General features: G+C 32.9%; 1 protein-coding gene across 1 annotated transcript in view; it reads right to left on the bottom strand.

Moving 5' to 3' along the window:
• Window positions 1-4,896: 4,896 nt before the first annotated feature.
• The window catches only part of CXADR (CXADR cell adhesion molecule), a 35,041-nt gene continuing 25,056 nt past the window's right edge, over window positions 4,897-14,881 (bottom strand). The window contains exons 5-7 of the mRNA XM_074300466.1: window positions 11,612-11,734; window positions 10,790-10,928; window positions 4,897-8,563 (exon numbers count right to left, since the gene is read on the bottom strand). Coding sequence (XP_074156567.1) covers window positions 8,299-8,563; window positions 10,790-10,928; window positions 11,612-11,734 — 527 coding nt within the window. The 3' untranslated portion in view covers window positions 4,897-8,298. The remainder of the gene's footprint in view (window positions 8,564-10,789; window positions 10,929-11,611; window positions 11,735-14,881) is intronic.

The raw sequence follows: 14,881 nt of genomic DNA, 5'->3' as shown, positions 1-14,881 counted from the left end.
CTTCCCAAAGCAAACTAGAGTTTGAGCTGGAGAAAGGTAGGTATAGATGAAAGGAACATAATCAAATTGTCAGAGGAGATGTCCCATTTCTTCCTTGCAAAAGTTGGAGGTTTGGTAGGAAACTGTATAGCAGGAGACAGAAACCAAATTTCTTACTCATTTTTCTTCAAGGAAAATAGGCAGGAGAGGGAATGCCTGAAGTCAAAGGGAAGGTTGTTCCTCTTTGCACTAGAAGTTCTCTACATCAAAATTTGGAGAACATGGATGAGGTAGGAGTTGGTTTGTTCTGGAACAGAAGGAAGTTGACCTGACCTAGATCCTTGGGGACATCCTTCACAAGCAATAGAAGTCATATGGTCAGAAAAGGATCTTGCTTTTCATCTCACCTGAAGCTATAAACCAGAAAGTCTATGACTCTTGGCTCAGGGAGAATTCTGCTCCCGATCCTCTCCTGCCTTGAAACCCTAAATTGTTTCATATTGTAACATCCAAACCCTCAGTCCCTCAGTTTTTTTCCCAGGCCCATTATTAACTTCCCATCATTAGTTACACTCTCCTTCCTTCCCTAATTTGATCCACTGATGAAGCAGGTCAATTTTATACTGTTCTTGAGTCTCTTGTCCTCCAATATTAAAAGTATTGTGGATCTTGCCTTCTCAACCCTTAATTTTTTTATCCATTATCTGTTCTTCAATTAATTTTAATTAATTAATTTTGATACTATTTGTTACATCCCCTAAATTACACCTTAGAAAAATCATACCTTGGGGCAGCTAGGTGGTGCAGTGGATAGAGCACCAGCCCTGAAGTCAGGATGACCTGAGTTCAAATTTGAACTCAGACACTTAACACTTCCTAGATGTGTGACCCTGGACAAGTCACTTAACCCCAATTGCCTCAGGGAAAAAATAAAAACATATTTTTAAATGAATAATTTAAAAAACAAACATAAAGATATATATGAGAGAAATACAAAGAGGAATAAATCAGTAAAATTAATCAACATTGAAAAAATTTGATATAATCAGTGACCACATGGATCTTCTGTTTATGCAAAGGACAAGAAGATGAGGGAATTTTCTTTGGGAACAAGCCTGTTCTTTGTAATTTAGAGCATTCATTTTTTATTGTTTTTCTCAATTTTTTTCATCATTATGTAGTTTCATAACTCTGCTTAATTCATTTTGCATCAGTTCATGTAAGTCTTCTGCTTCTGTATTCATTTTCATTTCTTATAGCACAATAATACTCCATTACATTCTTAAAAGTTTAGCCATTTTCTCCATTAGTCATCTGTTTCTAGTTCTTTTGTAGATATTTCCATTAAAAAAAATACTTTCTTCAAAGACTTTGTTAAATATACTTATTTCATTATGGTTTCTTTCATAATAGTTACTTTCAAATATTTGCTTTTTGGAATAGATATTTTTGAAATAGGTGTTTGGTCCCTAATAGAAAGTCTTTTTTTTTTTTTCTTTGTAAAGGTGCCATGCACAGGTGAGAAAATAGGATTTTTTCCCATTCAGCAATCACCAGAAAGCTATTATATCTAACTTTTCTAAAATTCTATTTTTTTTTTAGAGTGGTCTAGATTTGAGAATATATTGATACTACTAATTATTGCAGTTCTATTTCTTCCTATGAGTTCTAAGATTTCCTTAAATATTTAGATACTGTATATGTAAGCTATATACAGGAAAATTAGAAAATAATTAAAAGATATGTCAATAGAATTCAGAAGTATTGGGAAAAGCTTCCTGTAGAAGACTGGATTTTAGCAGGGACTTGTAGGCAGTCAGAAAAACCAGCAGGTAGCGATGAGGAAGAAAAGCATTTCAGACAATGGGACAGCCATAGAAAATATCTGGAGAATCTCATTTGTTGACAGCAGAGGCCAGTTTAGAGTTATAGGGAGAGTGTTAAGAAATTGGAAAGGTAGGAGTGAGGTAGAGAGAATTAAGTTAAAAAGATCTTTGAATGTCAGATGATTTTGTATTTGATTCTGAAGGCAAAAAGGAGCCATTGGAATTTATTGAGTGTGGGGTTGTTATGACAGAACGAAAATCACTTTGATAGCTGTTGGATGGATTTAAGTGGGGAGAAATTTGAGAGTAAACTCTTGTATAATTTTACAGGTATGAGATGATGATAGTCTATAATAGGATTGCGGCAGTGTCAGAGGAGAAAAGGAGGAATGTTTGAGATGTGGCAATGATAAAATTGATAGGCTTTAGCAAATAATTGGATATGGGATGGGGTAAGGGTGGAGCATGAGATATTGATAGTGCACTAAATCTGAGGTTCAGACTGTTTGTCTATGGCTAAGACTTTTGATATTAGGTGACCAGGAAGCTGCATTAAGAAACTACAGGAAATCAACTTCTAGGGATAGTTTTACCTTTTTTTGAGAAAAAACTCCCTCTTGAAATACAGAAGAGGGATCAGGGAAATGGATATTTCCCTGTTGGGGGTAGAAGCTCTCTCAGAGCAAAGAAGAAAGAAAATGAATCAAGGAAATTCATTACTCCCATCCTACATTGAAATTAGAAGTTAATCTCAGAAGGAAATAATTTGCAGTTGGAGACAGGGAAGAACAGATCTAGAAAGGTCTTTTGCAGAAACTAAAAGTTGAGTTGAGCCTGGAAGGAAGCTAGGAAAAAGGAGAGAGAGCATCTCAGAAATGAGAGTGAGCCTGGGAAAAGAAAGATGGAGGTAGGGCAGTGGATAGAGCACCAGCCCTGAAGTCGGGAAGACCTGAGTTCAAATCTGGTCTCAAACACTTAACACTTCCTATCTGTGAACCTGGGCAAGTCACTTAACCCAATTGCCTCAGGAAAAAAAAATAGAGGAGGGGGAGTTGGTGGTTCACATGTGAAAAGTTGCAAGAACTCCAGTGTAGAATATGGCTAGGCTGTGAAGGACTTTAAAAGCAAAACAGTTTTATATAGATCTTGGTGATAATGAGCTATCATTCAATTCTTTTTCAGTCAAGTTCAACTCTATGACCCAATTTGGAGTTTTCTTGGCAGAGATACTGGAGTGATTTGTCATTTCCTTCTCCAGCTTATTTTGCAGATGAGAAAACTAGAAAAACAAAAAACAAAAAACAAAAACAGGGCCGTACAACTAATAGTGTCTGAAACCAGATTTGAATTCAGGAAGATGAATCTTCTTGACTCCAGGTCCAGGACTCTACTCTATCCATCCAACTACCCAATTTGAGAAGAGCTACTGGGATTTATCAAGGAGGTGGGACAGTTACATGATGAAGCCTGTGTTTTAGGAATATCATTTCAGCAATTGAACAGTATGAACTGGAGACTAGAAAATTATTGAAAAGGTCCAATGATGAAGTTTTGCATCTTGTAAGGAGTATAATGGGAATAGGAAAAGGGACACAAGAAACATTGTCAAAGTAGACACAAGATTTGACTAAAAACTTGATGTGTGAGCTGAATGCAGGAAGATTCAAGAAATGTCCAGAGGAAGGTAATTGGGAAGGTTAAAAACCTCCATATCATGCAATATGATAATTAGATAAACTGGAAATGTTTAATCTAGAGATGAGATTTGGGATAATAGTAAGGAATGAGACAATTCAAGGCATTGCCGTATGGTAGAGGGATTAAAATTGTTTTGTTACTAAAGCATCAATGAAGGAAAGGATAAAATTTCTTAAATCATTAGAACCATCCAAAAACAGAATTCTCTCTCCTTGAGGGTAATGCATCTCCTCTCATCAAGTTTTTAAGCTCATGTTAGAAAGGGAAAGTACTGGCTTTAGTGTCAAAATCCATTAATTTAAAGCCTGCCTGTCATTTACTATTTGTAAAACTTCAGGCAATTCACTAAAATTTCCTGAGCCTCAGTTCTTCATATGTAAACTTGAGGTTGGACTAGTAGACCTCAGAGGTCTATTCTAGACCTTAAATTTAAGGATTTGTGATCTTCCAATTTAGATTTTTGACTTGGACTATTTAACTTTAGAATATCATTTTCCTCTTCAAAGTCTGTATTCTAGTCAAATTAAACTGTTATTACCTTCTGATGGATAAGCAGGGTAGATGGTAATACTTAGAAGCTTGGAGGATGAAGTAGTCAGGATGCCATCATTCCAAAAGAGTTGTACTTGGTAAGTACTGGCTTATAAAGTGATCTGGTCCCAAAACTACTAGGAAGGAGGAGTCCAAGCCTTATACTAGAGTCTTAAACTCTGGTCTCCCCAAAGTGGTTGAATGACATTAGGTCAGAATCTTTATGTGAAAGAAAAATGCAGAGGACATATTGGCAAGTAGGTTGGGAATAAGAGATGGTCCTGGTAGAATCTAGGTAAGAAATACAAGAGAGTTGTGAAAAACACTATAGGTTGAATCTTGTATTGCTATTTATTTTCTTTCAGGTATAGCAGGATCCTGCAGAGTAAATGTCAAAATTTGTTAAACTGAACTGAGTATAAGAGTGGTTTAATTTATCCTTAATACATTTTGGCTACTATAGTTACTAGAACATAGGAAAAGATTATTGAATTGCTTTCTTCATTAAGAACTTTGAGAAGATTCTCCTAAGCAAAAGAATTTAAAACAAGGTTCCAATTATGAGAATACGCTTAATGGAAAAAGTTAAAAGTGGAATGGGTAAACCAGAGTTGTCTGTTATTTAAACTTCCTTTAAAGTATCCACATTAATGAATACTTTATGTGTGACTTTTGGCAAGCCATTTAATCCCTCTCTAGGGCTCAGTGTCTTCATCTGTAAAATGTGGGCAATATACTCTGAAATCCCTTCAAACCCTACGATTTATAATCCTTTTACTTAATACAAGAAAAGAATGAGATACTTAAGGAAATGCAAAAGTGTACAAAATGAAACCACACAACATTCAAACTTGAGACAAAATTGCTTTCTTGAATTATTTTATTTCAAAAGTACATAAAACTATAGGAACTATTTAAAAATTTCAAAAGCCTCATTTAAAATACTTAAAACTAAAAACTTTAATGTAAAATCTGACATTGTCATAGCCTGTGTTTTGTTCAATGTGATGTGTACCAAAATATCTTTTCCCAGTGGCAAATGGGTAATTGTTTCATGAAAATTTTGTTCAGTTAGTAAGGATGGTTTATGGTTCTTTTCACTTGAATATTGTCAAGACTAATTAACTTGAAACTTATAACTGACTAGAACAACATGAACACAAATATAAAGAACTTTAACTTCACAAGATTATACTTTAAACTCATCCTGATCTTTGCACAATGCTTTTTATGGAAGTGCTTAGCCAAAACACAACATAAAAAAGTGATGTGATAGAAATGGCCCAAACTCAACCAATACTTATTGGTATTAATTATCATAAAGATAATCTAACATTAGAGATGCCAGTTTAAAAAGCATAAATTTATTGATCATTCTTCCAAGCTCATATAGTATAAACCTACAGTTTATGTTGTTATTATTGCTGTAATAAATTTTATCGTGAATTGCTGGCTTGATTGGAGTATTTTTTTTCTTTTTAGATTTAAAATTTGCCCCAAATATTTCATTATGGTACTACATAGAAGGAATGTATGAATAAAGGGAAGGTAAATATACATTTCTGTAAGCCATAGAAAAAAAGTTAAAATTGTGCCAACTTATTTATACATGCTACAAGTTTTCTTTGACTAACATTAAAAAAACCAAACCACATACAACTTTTTTATTCACACAACATTATAGCTTTTAAAAATGTGATCTGCACAGTTTAAAAAGATACTTTAAATTTGTACCCATGCAAACACAAAAGAAATCTAGAAATTTTTATAAGTTACTTGTGAAAGGAGATGCCAATTTGAGATCCACCAACTGGCAGATTTTTCTCAAATATAATAAATTTCTTTTTAAGTGAATAAATTTTTTCACTTATAAATTCTAAGTTTACAAGATTCAATTTTAAATAAAACTGATTTGAATTATGGAGTGAAATTGTGACAAAAGACAATAGAATGATCATAGTAAATAGGCATAAAATTATTGTCTGTTCTTGTTTAGAAAAAATCTTTAAAAGAACATACAATGAAAAATATTTTACAAATTTTGAATTCTAATTCCTCAGGTTAGATCTAGTATTTTATTTAAGTTGAAAATCAAAAACCTTCCTAGGAGGAGCTGATCAACCATATCATTCATATGTAACACCTAAGGTGGTATCTATCACGTGTTTAGATAGCTCCTTAGCAGAAAACAAGGATCAAATCTTAAAAGTATTGTTTCATAATACATTTCTTAACACTAATTTTATTATTATAAAAATAAATCCTAAACGTCTAGCAGTCTAGCTAAGAATACAGGAGCCAGAACCATGAGAAAATAGCACTGGGTATTAGAAACGCAACAATATCAAAAACTAATTCCCTTAATACATTTAAGCAATATTCAAAAAGAACACATAGAAAAAAAGGCAGTAAAAAAGCAAAGTAGAAAGGTATCATATCATAGTGATGTACTTAAAAAACAAACAGTATCTTCACCCTTAAAGCACCTTTCATGTGATAGTTCATGGGCACAAAAATGCTTCATAAATAATTTACCGTAAAGGCACAGATGAAAATTTCTTTTCGCTCTAACAGGGTATGGTAAAAACCATACGTGTACAAAAAAGTTAAACATTACAGCCATTTAGTTTTACACAGGATATAGTACATAATTCTAGGTTCACAACAACATTTATTTATGTGTAGTATTTACAACCAAAGCACTCAAGCAGTTTATCAAGAATTAAGTTCTTACAAAAATCTAAGGAGAAAAAAGCATTGGAGTTTTAAAAGCAGATCTTATTTGCTAAAGAAATGAAGTCCTTCTAGCATAGTCATTAAAATCTTAAGGGAAAAAGCAATAGATGTTATTTTCTAATAAAATTAGTTTTCTTGTTTCTAAAATACAGGTGTTAAAATACTGTTTTTCGTAAGTTTGTTAAAAATTAATAATTTTCACAAAACTAAGTAGGAAATCTTCACAAACCTCAGCTTCTCTATGAGTAGCATACAAAACTACTTCTGCAAGACAATAAACACACAAGCCATAAAGTACTAATTTACAACAATTGTGGAGAAAAAAGATTCATTCTTTTAAAAGTAAACTTTCTGGTGGTTTGAAAAAATTGTTTTTCAGAAATTTGATTTTCAAAAAGGTAAATATGGGTGTACACATTTCTGGGGAGAAAAATGTTCCAGAAAAAAACCCAAACCCTTATGTAGGTCTGGCAAACTTTTTCTATAATTGTATTTTAAAAAAATTAACAGTAATTATTTTATTCACATAAACACAGCCTGAAGCAGTAAAATGAAAATGTACAGGTACAACCCCATTCAATCAGTCTGGGCCAGGAAGCTTAAAAGTTAAGAGCACATATGGCAACAAGCTATGTTCCTTAACACACCAAATTCCCTAATCTGCAGAACTGCCCATTTTGGATGAAGTATTTGTTACCGGCCACACGAGGTAGACTAGATAATTATGTGAATGGCTTCTTAATAAAAACTATTGCCAAATATGTGACTTCTTTAAAAAGAACAGAGCACGAGTAGAATCTGCCAACTGCTCCTTTATTGCTAAATATAGCCAGAAGGCAAAAAACAATTGCTACTCTTTTGTAGTGTTTCCTTGTGTTGAAACATTTAAAGAAATCATTTTACCAAATTAATTAGATGACCAAACTCAGCTAGTTATTAGTGATAGCTGATATTCTTACAATAAGATGCTTAAGATACATCTTTCTGTCAAATTAATTCCCAAAATAGTAATTTTATAATTCTAAATTAGTTATTTTTGCCATTATCCTCAAATTTTTGTAGGGCTTATATAGTTTGCTACATATGGCTAAGAAAACAGTAATAGTAACAGGGAATCTTCCTTTACAGAAGACATTAAATATCACTGAAATCTGTTGTTTCTAAAGGAACCTAAGAAGCCCCCCCCCTTCCCAAGAGATTTGATCAGATCCTTTTTTAAGTTAATATTAGCTAATATTTATATAATACCCTAAAATTCACAAAGCTCTTTACATATTAAGCATTTGTTCCTCACAACAACCCTGTGAAACAGATGAGGAAATAGGCTAAAAAAGGTTAAATGACTTGCTTGCAGTTTTTAAGTCTGATGTAGGATTCAAATTCTTGTCAATTAAACAAGTTTCTTGAAGATCTTTTTTATTAGTTCAGGTTAGGTTATTCTATTTCTTCAAAAGCAATTTTTAGGTTGGCAGCTTTTTCCTATTTCCAGAGAAGAAAAAAGTCTCAAGAAACAAAGTTTGAGATGTTTTTATACTATTGACCCATCTTTGCTTTGTGCTGGTATCATCACAGGAATTGCTCCCATTCTACTTAGATTAGATGCTGCTACTTTAGCTGGTGGAAAATTTGGGCTCTGTGGAGTACGATCAAAGTCTTCACTTGGTACTTGATTGTACTGAGCTTTGGAATAGCCTTCTATGTTGGAAGGAGACATGGATCCCAGAGATGAATGATTGCTACCAATGTAGCTTCTGGCTGTAGATGTACGGCTCTTTGGAGGAGGAACGTCTTCTCTATAAATGAAAGCCCAGATACAAACACTTTAAAATGTCTTAATAAGCTTATTATGTAAACTTATATGATAATAATGTGTATTATACTGGGGAAGAAAGCAGGAAATTCATAAGTTATATTTCTATTTACAAATCTATGCTCTAATCTGCTTAAGAAATTAATTTCTACTGTCAATTAGTTGAAGGAGCTAAGAAGAATAAATGCATAACTTTTTAAAAATTAAAGCTTTTTATTTACAAAGCATATGCATGGATAATTTTTTCAACATTGACCCTTGTATAAGCTTTTGTTGCAAATTTTCCCCTTCTTCCCCCCATTCCCTCCCCCATCTGGCAGGTAGGTCCAACAATGCATAACTCTTAAGATCTTGTGAGTAAGGTTGTTTCAATTTCATAAGCTGTACATTCAAACCAACAAGCTATGCTCAAAAAAAGGCTTTTAATTTGATAAAATTAAAAGGTATTAGTTAAATAAATTAATGTGTGAATATAATACAAATGCAATAACTACTAAGTTTACTGATCCATAGACCAGGTAATACAAAAATGATAACACAATACTTTTAGTTCTTCTGAGAAGGAACTATATACCTTTATTTAATTCACTAACATTCCTCTCTACACACAATTACAAAAATTAATTGTATAAGACATGTTTTTGAAAATTTTCTGACAGTATGGTTTAAAAATTAAAAAAAAAAAAAAAATGGATTTGGAGCCACAAGATACAAATTTAAATTCTGACCGCCACTTGTTCAATGTGAAGTAGATCTCAAATTTAAGAAGGGAAGAAACAGCATAAGAAAGAAATTCTCATCTAGAGTATATAACTAGACCTAATGATCAGTAAAAACTTATTTAGCTATATGATGCTATAATCATACATAAGGAATTATTTTGAAATAACAGACTGAAATAATATATCCTTCTTGTAGTATATTTTGCTACCACTTAGGAATGTATAGGGGGGGAAGGTCAAAACCAGTCAGGACTAGCATGAAAAAAATAGTATCGAAAGTATCAATAGCCTTATTAAAATGTTCTGAATCACTATTAGAGAATGCAAATTAAAACAACTCTAAGATGCCATCTCACACCTATCAGACTGGCTAATATGATAGAAAAATAAGGTGATAAAAGCTATAGGAGATGTAGGAATACTGGAACACTAGTTCACTCTTGGTGGAGTTGTGAACTGATCCAATCATTTGGATTTGCAGAGCAATTTGGAACTATTATGCTCAAAGGGCAATCAAACTGTCCATCCCCTTTGATGTAACAATACCATTACTAAATCCTAAAGAGCTCGTAAAAATGGTAAAAGGATTCACATGTACAAAAATATTTAGTTACTCTCTGTGATGGTAAGCATTGGAAATTAAGGTGATGCTCATCAATTGAGGAATGGTATATGAATATAATGAAATGAACTAATGCTGAGTGAAGTAAGCAGAACCCAGAACATTATACACAATAACATTAATATTGTGAGATGATCAACTTTGATAGAGCTAGCTCTCTTCAGAATACAATGATAAATGACAATTTCAAAAGACCCATGATAGAAAATACTATCCACATCCAGAAAAAGAACTATGGAGTCTGAATGCAGATTGAAGCACACTCTTTTCACTTTTTTGTTTTCTTCTTTCTTATGGTTTTCCCCTTTTGTCCTGATTCTTCTTTTATAACATGATTAATGTTAAGAATGTGTGTAATATGATCTGTACTTTTATAACCTATATCAGATTGCTTGCCACCTTGAGGAAGGGGAGGGAAAAATTACAGAACTCAAAATCTTATGTAAAAGTAAATGTTGCAAACTTTTGACATGTAATTAGGAAAAAAAATACTATTTTAAAAAGATCTTGTCTGGGGAAAAAATAAAATAAACTTCCTTCTTTGGGTGGGAAAAAAAAAGAAATCAATGACCTGTATTCAAATATTTTCTGCTACTAAATTAAGTATGTAGCCATGCCAATTTATAAACCATTCCAACCTGTAGTTCTGTATCTATAAAATGAATATACTGAGCTGAATAATTTTAAGTTCTTTCTAATTCCAAATTCTTTGATGCTAAGTTGACCTCAGTGATCAAACATTTACTAATATTTAGCTAAAGTGAGCTATTGATTAAAATACTAACATTCAATATTTAAGATTTTGACATTGTAGTTAATTACATCTCATAAGGGAGCCTTCTTAGGAATTATTTCCAAAGGTTACCTGATATCATGGTGAACTTCTTTTTCATATTTTTCCTCCTTGCGTTTTTTACAGCAGCAAAAGATTAGAAGACCCAGTAGCAACAGGCCACACAAAGTTCCTATGATAGCTCCAGCAATTGTACCAGCAGTGTTTGAAGCTACGATATTTAAGAAAACCTTTTATAAGGACTTTGCATGGAAATGACTGGAAAGAGCACTATAACATCCCTCCCTATCCAGAAGAGTAACTGGCTGGGGCAGCTAGGTGGCCCAGCAGAGCACTGGCCCTGGAATCAGTAAGACTTCAGTTCAAATCTGGCCTGAGACACTTAACACTTTCTGGCTGTGTGACCCTGGGCAAGTCACTTAACCCCAATTGCCTCAACAAAAAAAAAAAAAAAAAAAAAAGATTATTTGCACAATTCTAATAGTAGAATAGTTAATAGAATAGTTAATTTGATGCCCCACCCACCAACACATGATAAAAACAATGTATTAATAAAAAAATTTTTTCCTATCCTCTTCATATCCATTAACAAATCAAAGTGATTAAAGGGCACACCAACAAATATTTTAGAATACTAAATTAAGAAATACAAAGCATTGTTATTAATTGCCAAAAAGACAAGAGATTACCAAGTGTTTGGGGCTAGACATCTGGCATTCATTAGAAGACCTGAGTTCAAATCCTGCCTCTGACTGGCTACATGGACACTATTTAGTGTCCCAGGCTACTCTAAGGTTATAAAATTATAGGTCAATGACCAATTGCAAAGGCAGTAATATCAGGGATGGAGGCAACATATTCCTCCCCCCAAATAAATATAAAGAATATACTTACGAGGAACGACATTCACCGTCAAAACGCATTTATCAAAGCCAACTCTGTTTTTAACTGTACAGCTGTATGTGCCAGAATACTCTGGAGTGGCATTTCGTACAGAAATAATAGCTGGGTTGAGATCTATGGGTAGAAAAGCAGATTATTTATTTTCTTACCTACTTCTGAAATATATCTTTGTTACTTGGGAAAGAAGGTACATTATCAAAGACTGCAATTAAGTTTTGTTTTTTGTTTTTAAAGATGAGATTGTATAAAAAAGCCATGGAATTTAGCAATAAACAAACACACACACACACCCCAGGGTAAGCACGCTATATTTGTCAAAAACTACTGAGAAAACTGTATAGCAATCTGGCAGAAATTAGGCTAATATTACCAAGAAAGACACTACATTAACAGTAGCAACTGACATACTACACATCAGAATATTAATATCCATGACAAAAATATAAAATGCCATGTAATTAAAAAAAATTAGTGCTAGAAAAAGAAAATTTTCATATCCATAAATGGGAAAAAAAAATTCTTGATTTAAAAGGTCATAAAGGTAATCACGAAAAGATTAAAAAAAAAAAAGACAACTTTGATTAATAAAGTTTGTATAGAAGCAAAAGGAATGCACCTCAAAGTAGAACTACATGAATTAATATAAAAAATAAAATAGATTAAAAATGAAATAAAAGAAAGAATTAAAAGGGAAATACACTAAATACAAATTTCATCAAGATGGAAAAAAATGGGTAGAGCTTTTTTTTCTCTCTACTATTTCACTTGGTGACTTCACTTGGTACATCACCTTTGTACTGATGATTCTCAAATCAACTATCTAATTTCTTTGTAGACTTTCAATGTTACGACTTCCAATGATTTTTTAGACATCTCAAAATGAATATCCAATATAAAACATTTAAAACAACACAATATTCAAATTTATCTCATTTTCTTTTCTCTTAAATACTCTCCCCTCCTAACCTTACTAGTTCTGGTGAGGTTAATATCATCCTCCCAATACCAAAACTTACAATTCAGGTATAAGCCCTGTTGATTTTTACCTTTGCAATATTTCTCAAACATGCACTATTCTGTGATATTGCCATCCCTCTGATAAATATCCATGAATCATTGGATTCAATAGTCAGCCTGCTTCAAATCTCTCCCTACTCCATGGAATGCTTGTCAAGTAGTTGACTGTTAAATGGTCCAAGGAACACGAACAAGTAATTCTTATAAAAAGAATCACAAACTATTAACAAGGCTAGGAATATTGATCCATGCCTATAATCTCTATTATTAGGACGGCTGAGGCTAATGCAGTAAGGCTTGGGGAAATCTCTTATCTTAAGAATTCTGAGCTTAGTTGGCTAAGCCAATTGGGTATCTACATTAAGTCCAGCAACCTGCAGCCAATATTATAAACTGCCAAGAATGAGACTGCAAGGAGGGGAAGGGAAGGAGATACACTGGGATATTATGGTTGGTCACTGCCTTTTCACCATAAGTGAGATAGAAATTGCTCTATCACTAATAACATAATAACTAAAATAAATCTAAGTTTTTATCTCATGCCTATTAAATTGTCAAAGATGACCACAGTCAATGTGGGAAAGAAAAGAGAAGCTGTGAATCACTCCAACCAGTTTGAAAAAAATTTGGATTAAAAATTTTTTTAAGAAGAGGAACAAAAATGGCCACACACCCATTGTCTGAGAGATATAACTGCTAGCTATATATCACAAAGAGGTGAAAGAAATGAAAAGTAGGAGAGAGTGCTGGACCTTAAGTCAGGATGGCCTCAGACACTAGTTAGTAACAGTGCAATCTGGGGCAAGTCACTTGATTTCAGTCAGCTTTAGTTTCCTCATCTGTAAAATGAAATTATAGCATCCACTCCTCAGGTTGGATATGAGGATACAATGGAATAATAAACCTTAAAGTGCTTGGTAGACATTGTTGCTGCTATTATGGCTGTCATTATTGACAGAAAGATCACATAAGTATCAAAATATATTCAAAGTAAAACTTTTTATAGTAGCAAAGAATGAGAAACAAAGTAGATGTTCATTGAATGGGGCATGGCTAAACAAATGGTGGTCCTTCAGTTCTTTTCATCTGTGCCCAACTCTTCTTGACCCCATTTGAAATTGTCTTGGCAGAGATACTAAGGTGGTTTGTCCCATCTTATAGATGAAAAAATTGACACAAACAGGGTTAAGTGATTTGTCCGGGATCACACAGATAGTAAGTGTCTGAGGCCACATTTGAACTCAGGAGTATGAGTATTCCTGACTCCAGGTTTGGCACTCTATTAATAACAAATTGTGATATATGAATTTATTTCATATTACTAAGCCATAAAAAATGATGAATATAGAAATCAGAGAAACATGGAGGATGTTATACAAACAGATGCAAAGTGAAGTCAGCAGAATCAGGAAAACAATATGCATGATTTAAGTCATGCAAATGAAAAGGGAAAAGAAGAAAATTTAACAATGTAGTATTAGCCAGGTTTGACTTGATGATGGAATAAAGTATCTTTCTTCTCAGCACAGGTGAGGAACTATGGGTCTACTTTGCATAGTATACTGTTACAGATTTGGTTCTATCTTTTCTCTTCTTTTTTATTTTTCATTATAATTAATTACTGTCTGGGTAAGGAATTAAGGGATAGAAAGAAAATAAAAAATGATATAAAAAGAAAATAGATCAATAACATTTTTAAAAAAGAACAGTTTTTCTTTCCTATTATCTTGCCTATGAAAGAAGTATATAATTCTTTTGAAATTTTCTAATAATTATTATTTTTAATAATAATAATTGTTATTATTATTATTAAAAGGATATGAGGTAAACATTTTCTTTCTGTTTCCTTCTCTCTACTCTTCAACAAACAGAAATAAACTTCATGTACATTTCAATGAGTTTTTTAAAGTGGGGAAATAGGCAAAAGATGAGATAAGACAGGAACTATTGTTACAACTGTGAAAACCAAGGAAAATGGAAGCTATCCTCCTACTTTCTTGTAATTCCTGCCACTACAGACCTCACCTTAAAAATCATTAAATACCAAGTTAAAAAATAAGTACTTAAGTGCAGTAAGGTTTGGGGTAGTTGGGGCAGCTAGTGGGAAAAATATGTACATTTGGTTGAATTTGGCTAGAGTGTGTTTTTTTTTTTTTTTTAGGAGATCATATTTTGTGACCAAATTTGAGTAATCAGTAAAAATAATATCCAAGATTAAAATCTCTTTTGAGGGTATAAACTTTG

Source organism: Sminthopsis crassicaudata, chromosome 3 (assembly GCF_048593235.1).
Source record: "Sminthopsis crassicaudata isolate SCR6 chromosome 3, ASM4859323v1, whole genome shotgun sequence".
Lineage (NCBI taxonomy): Eukaryota > Metazoa > Chordata > Mammalia > Dasyuromorphia > Dasyuridae > Sminthopsis > Sminthopsis crassicaudata.
Note: the sequence above shows the minus strand (reverse complement) of the source record. Positions and strands in the feature narration are given on the sequence as shown.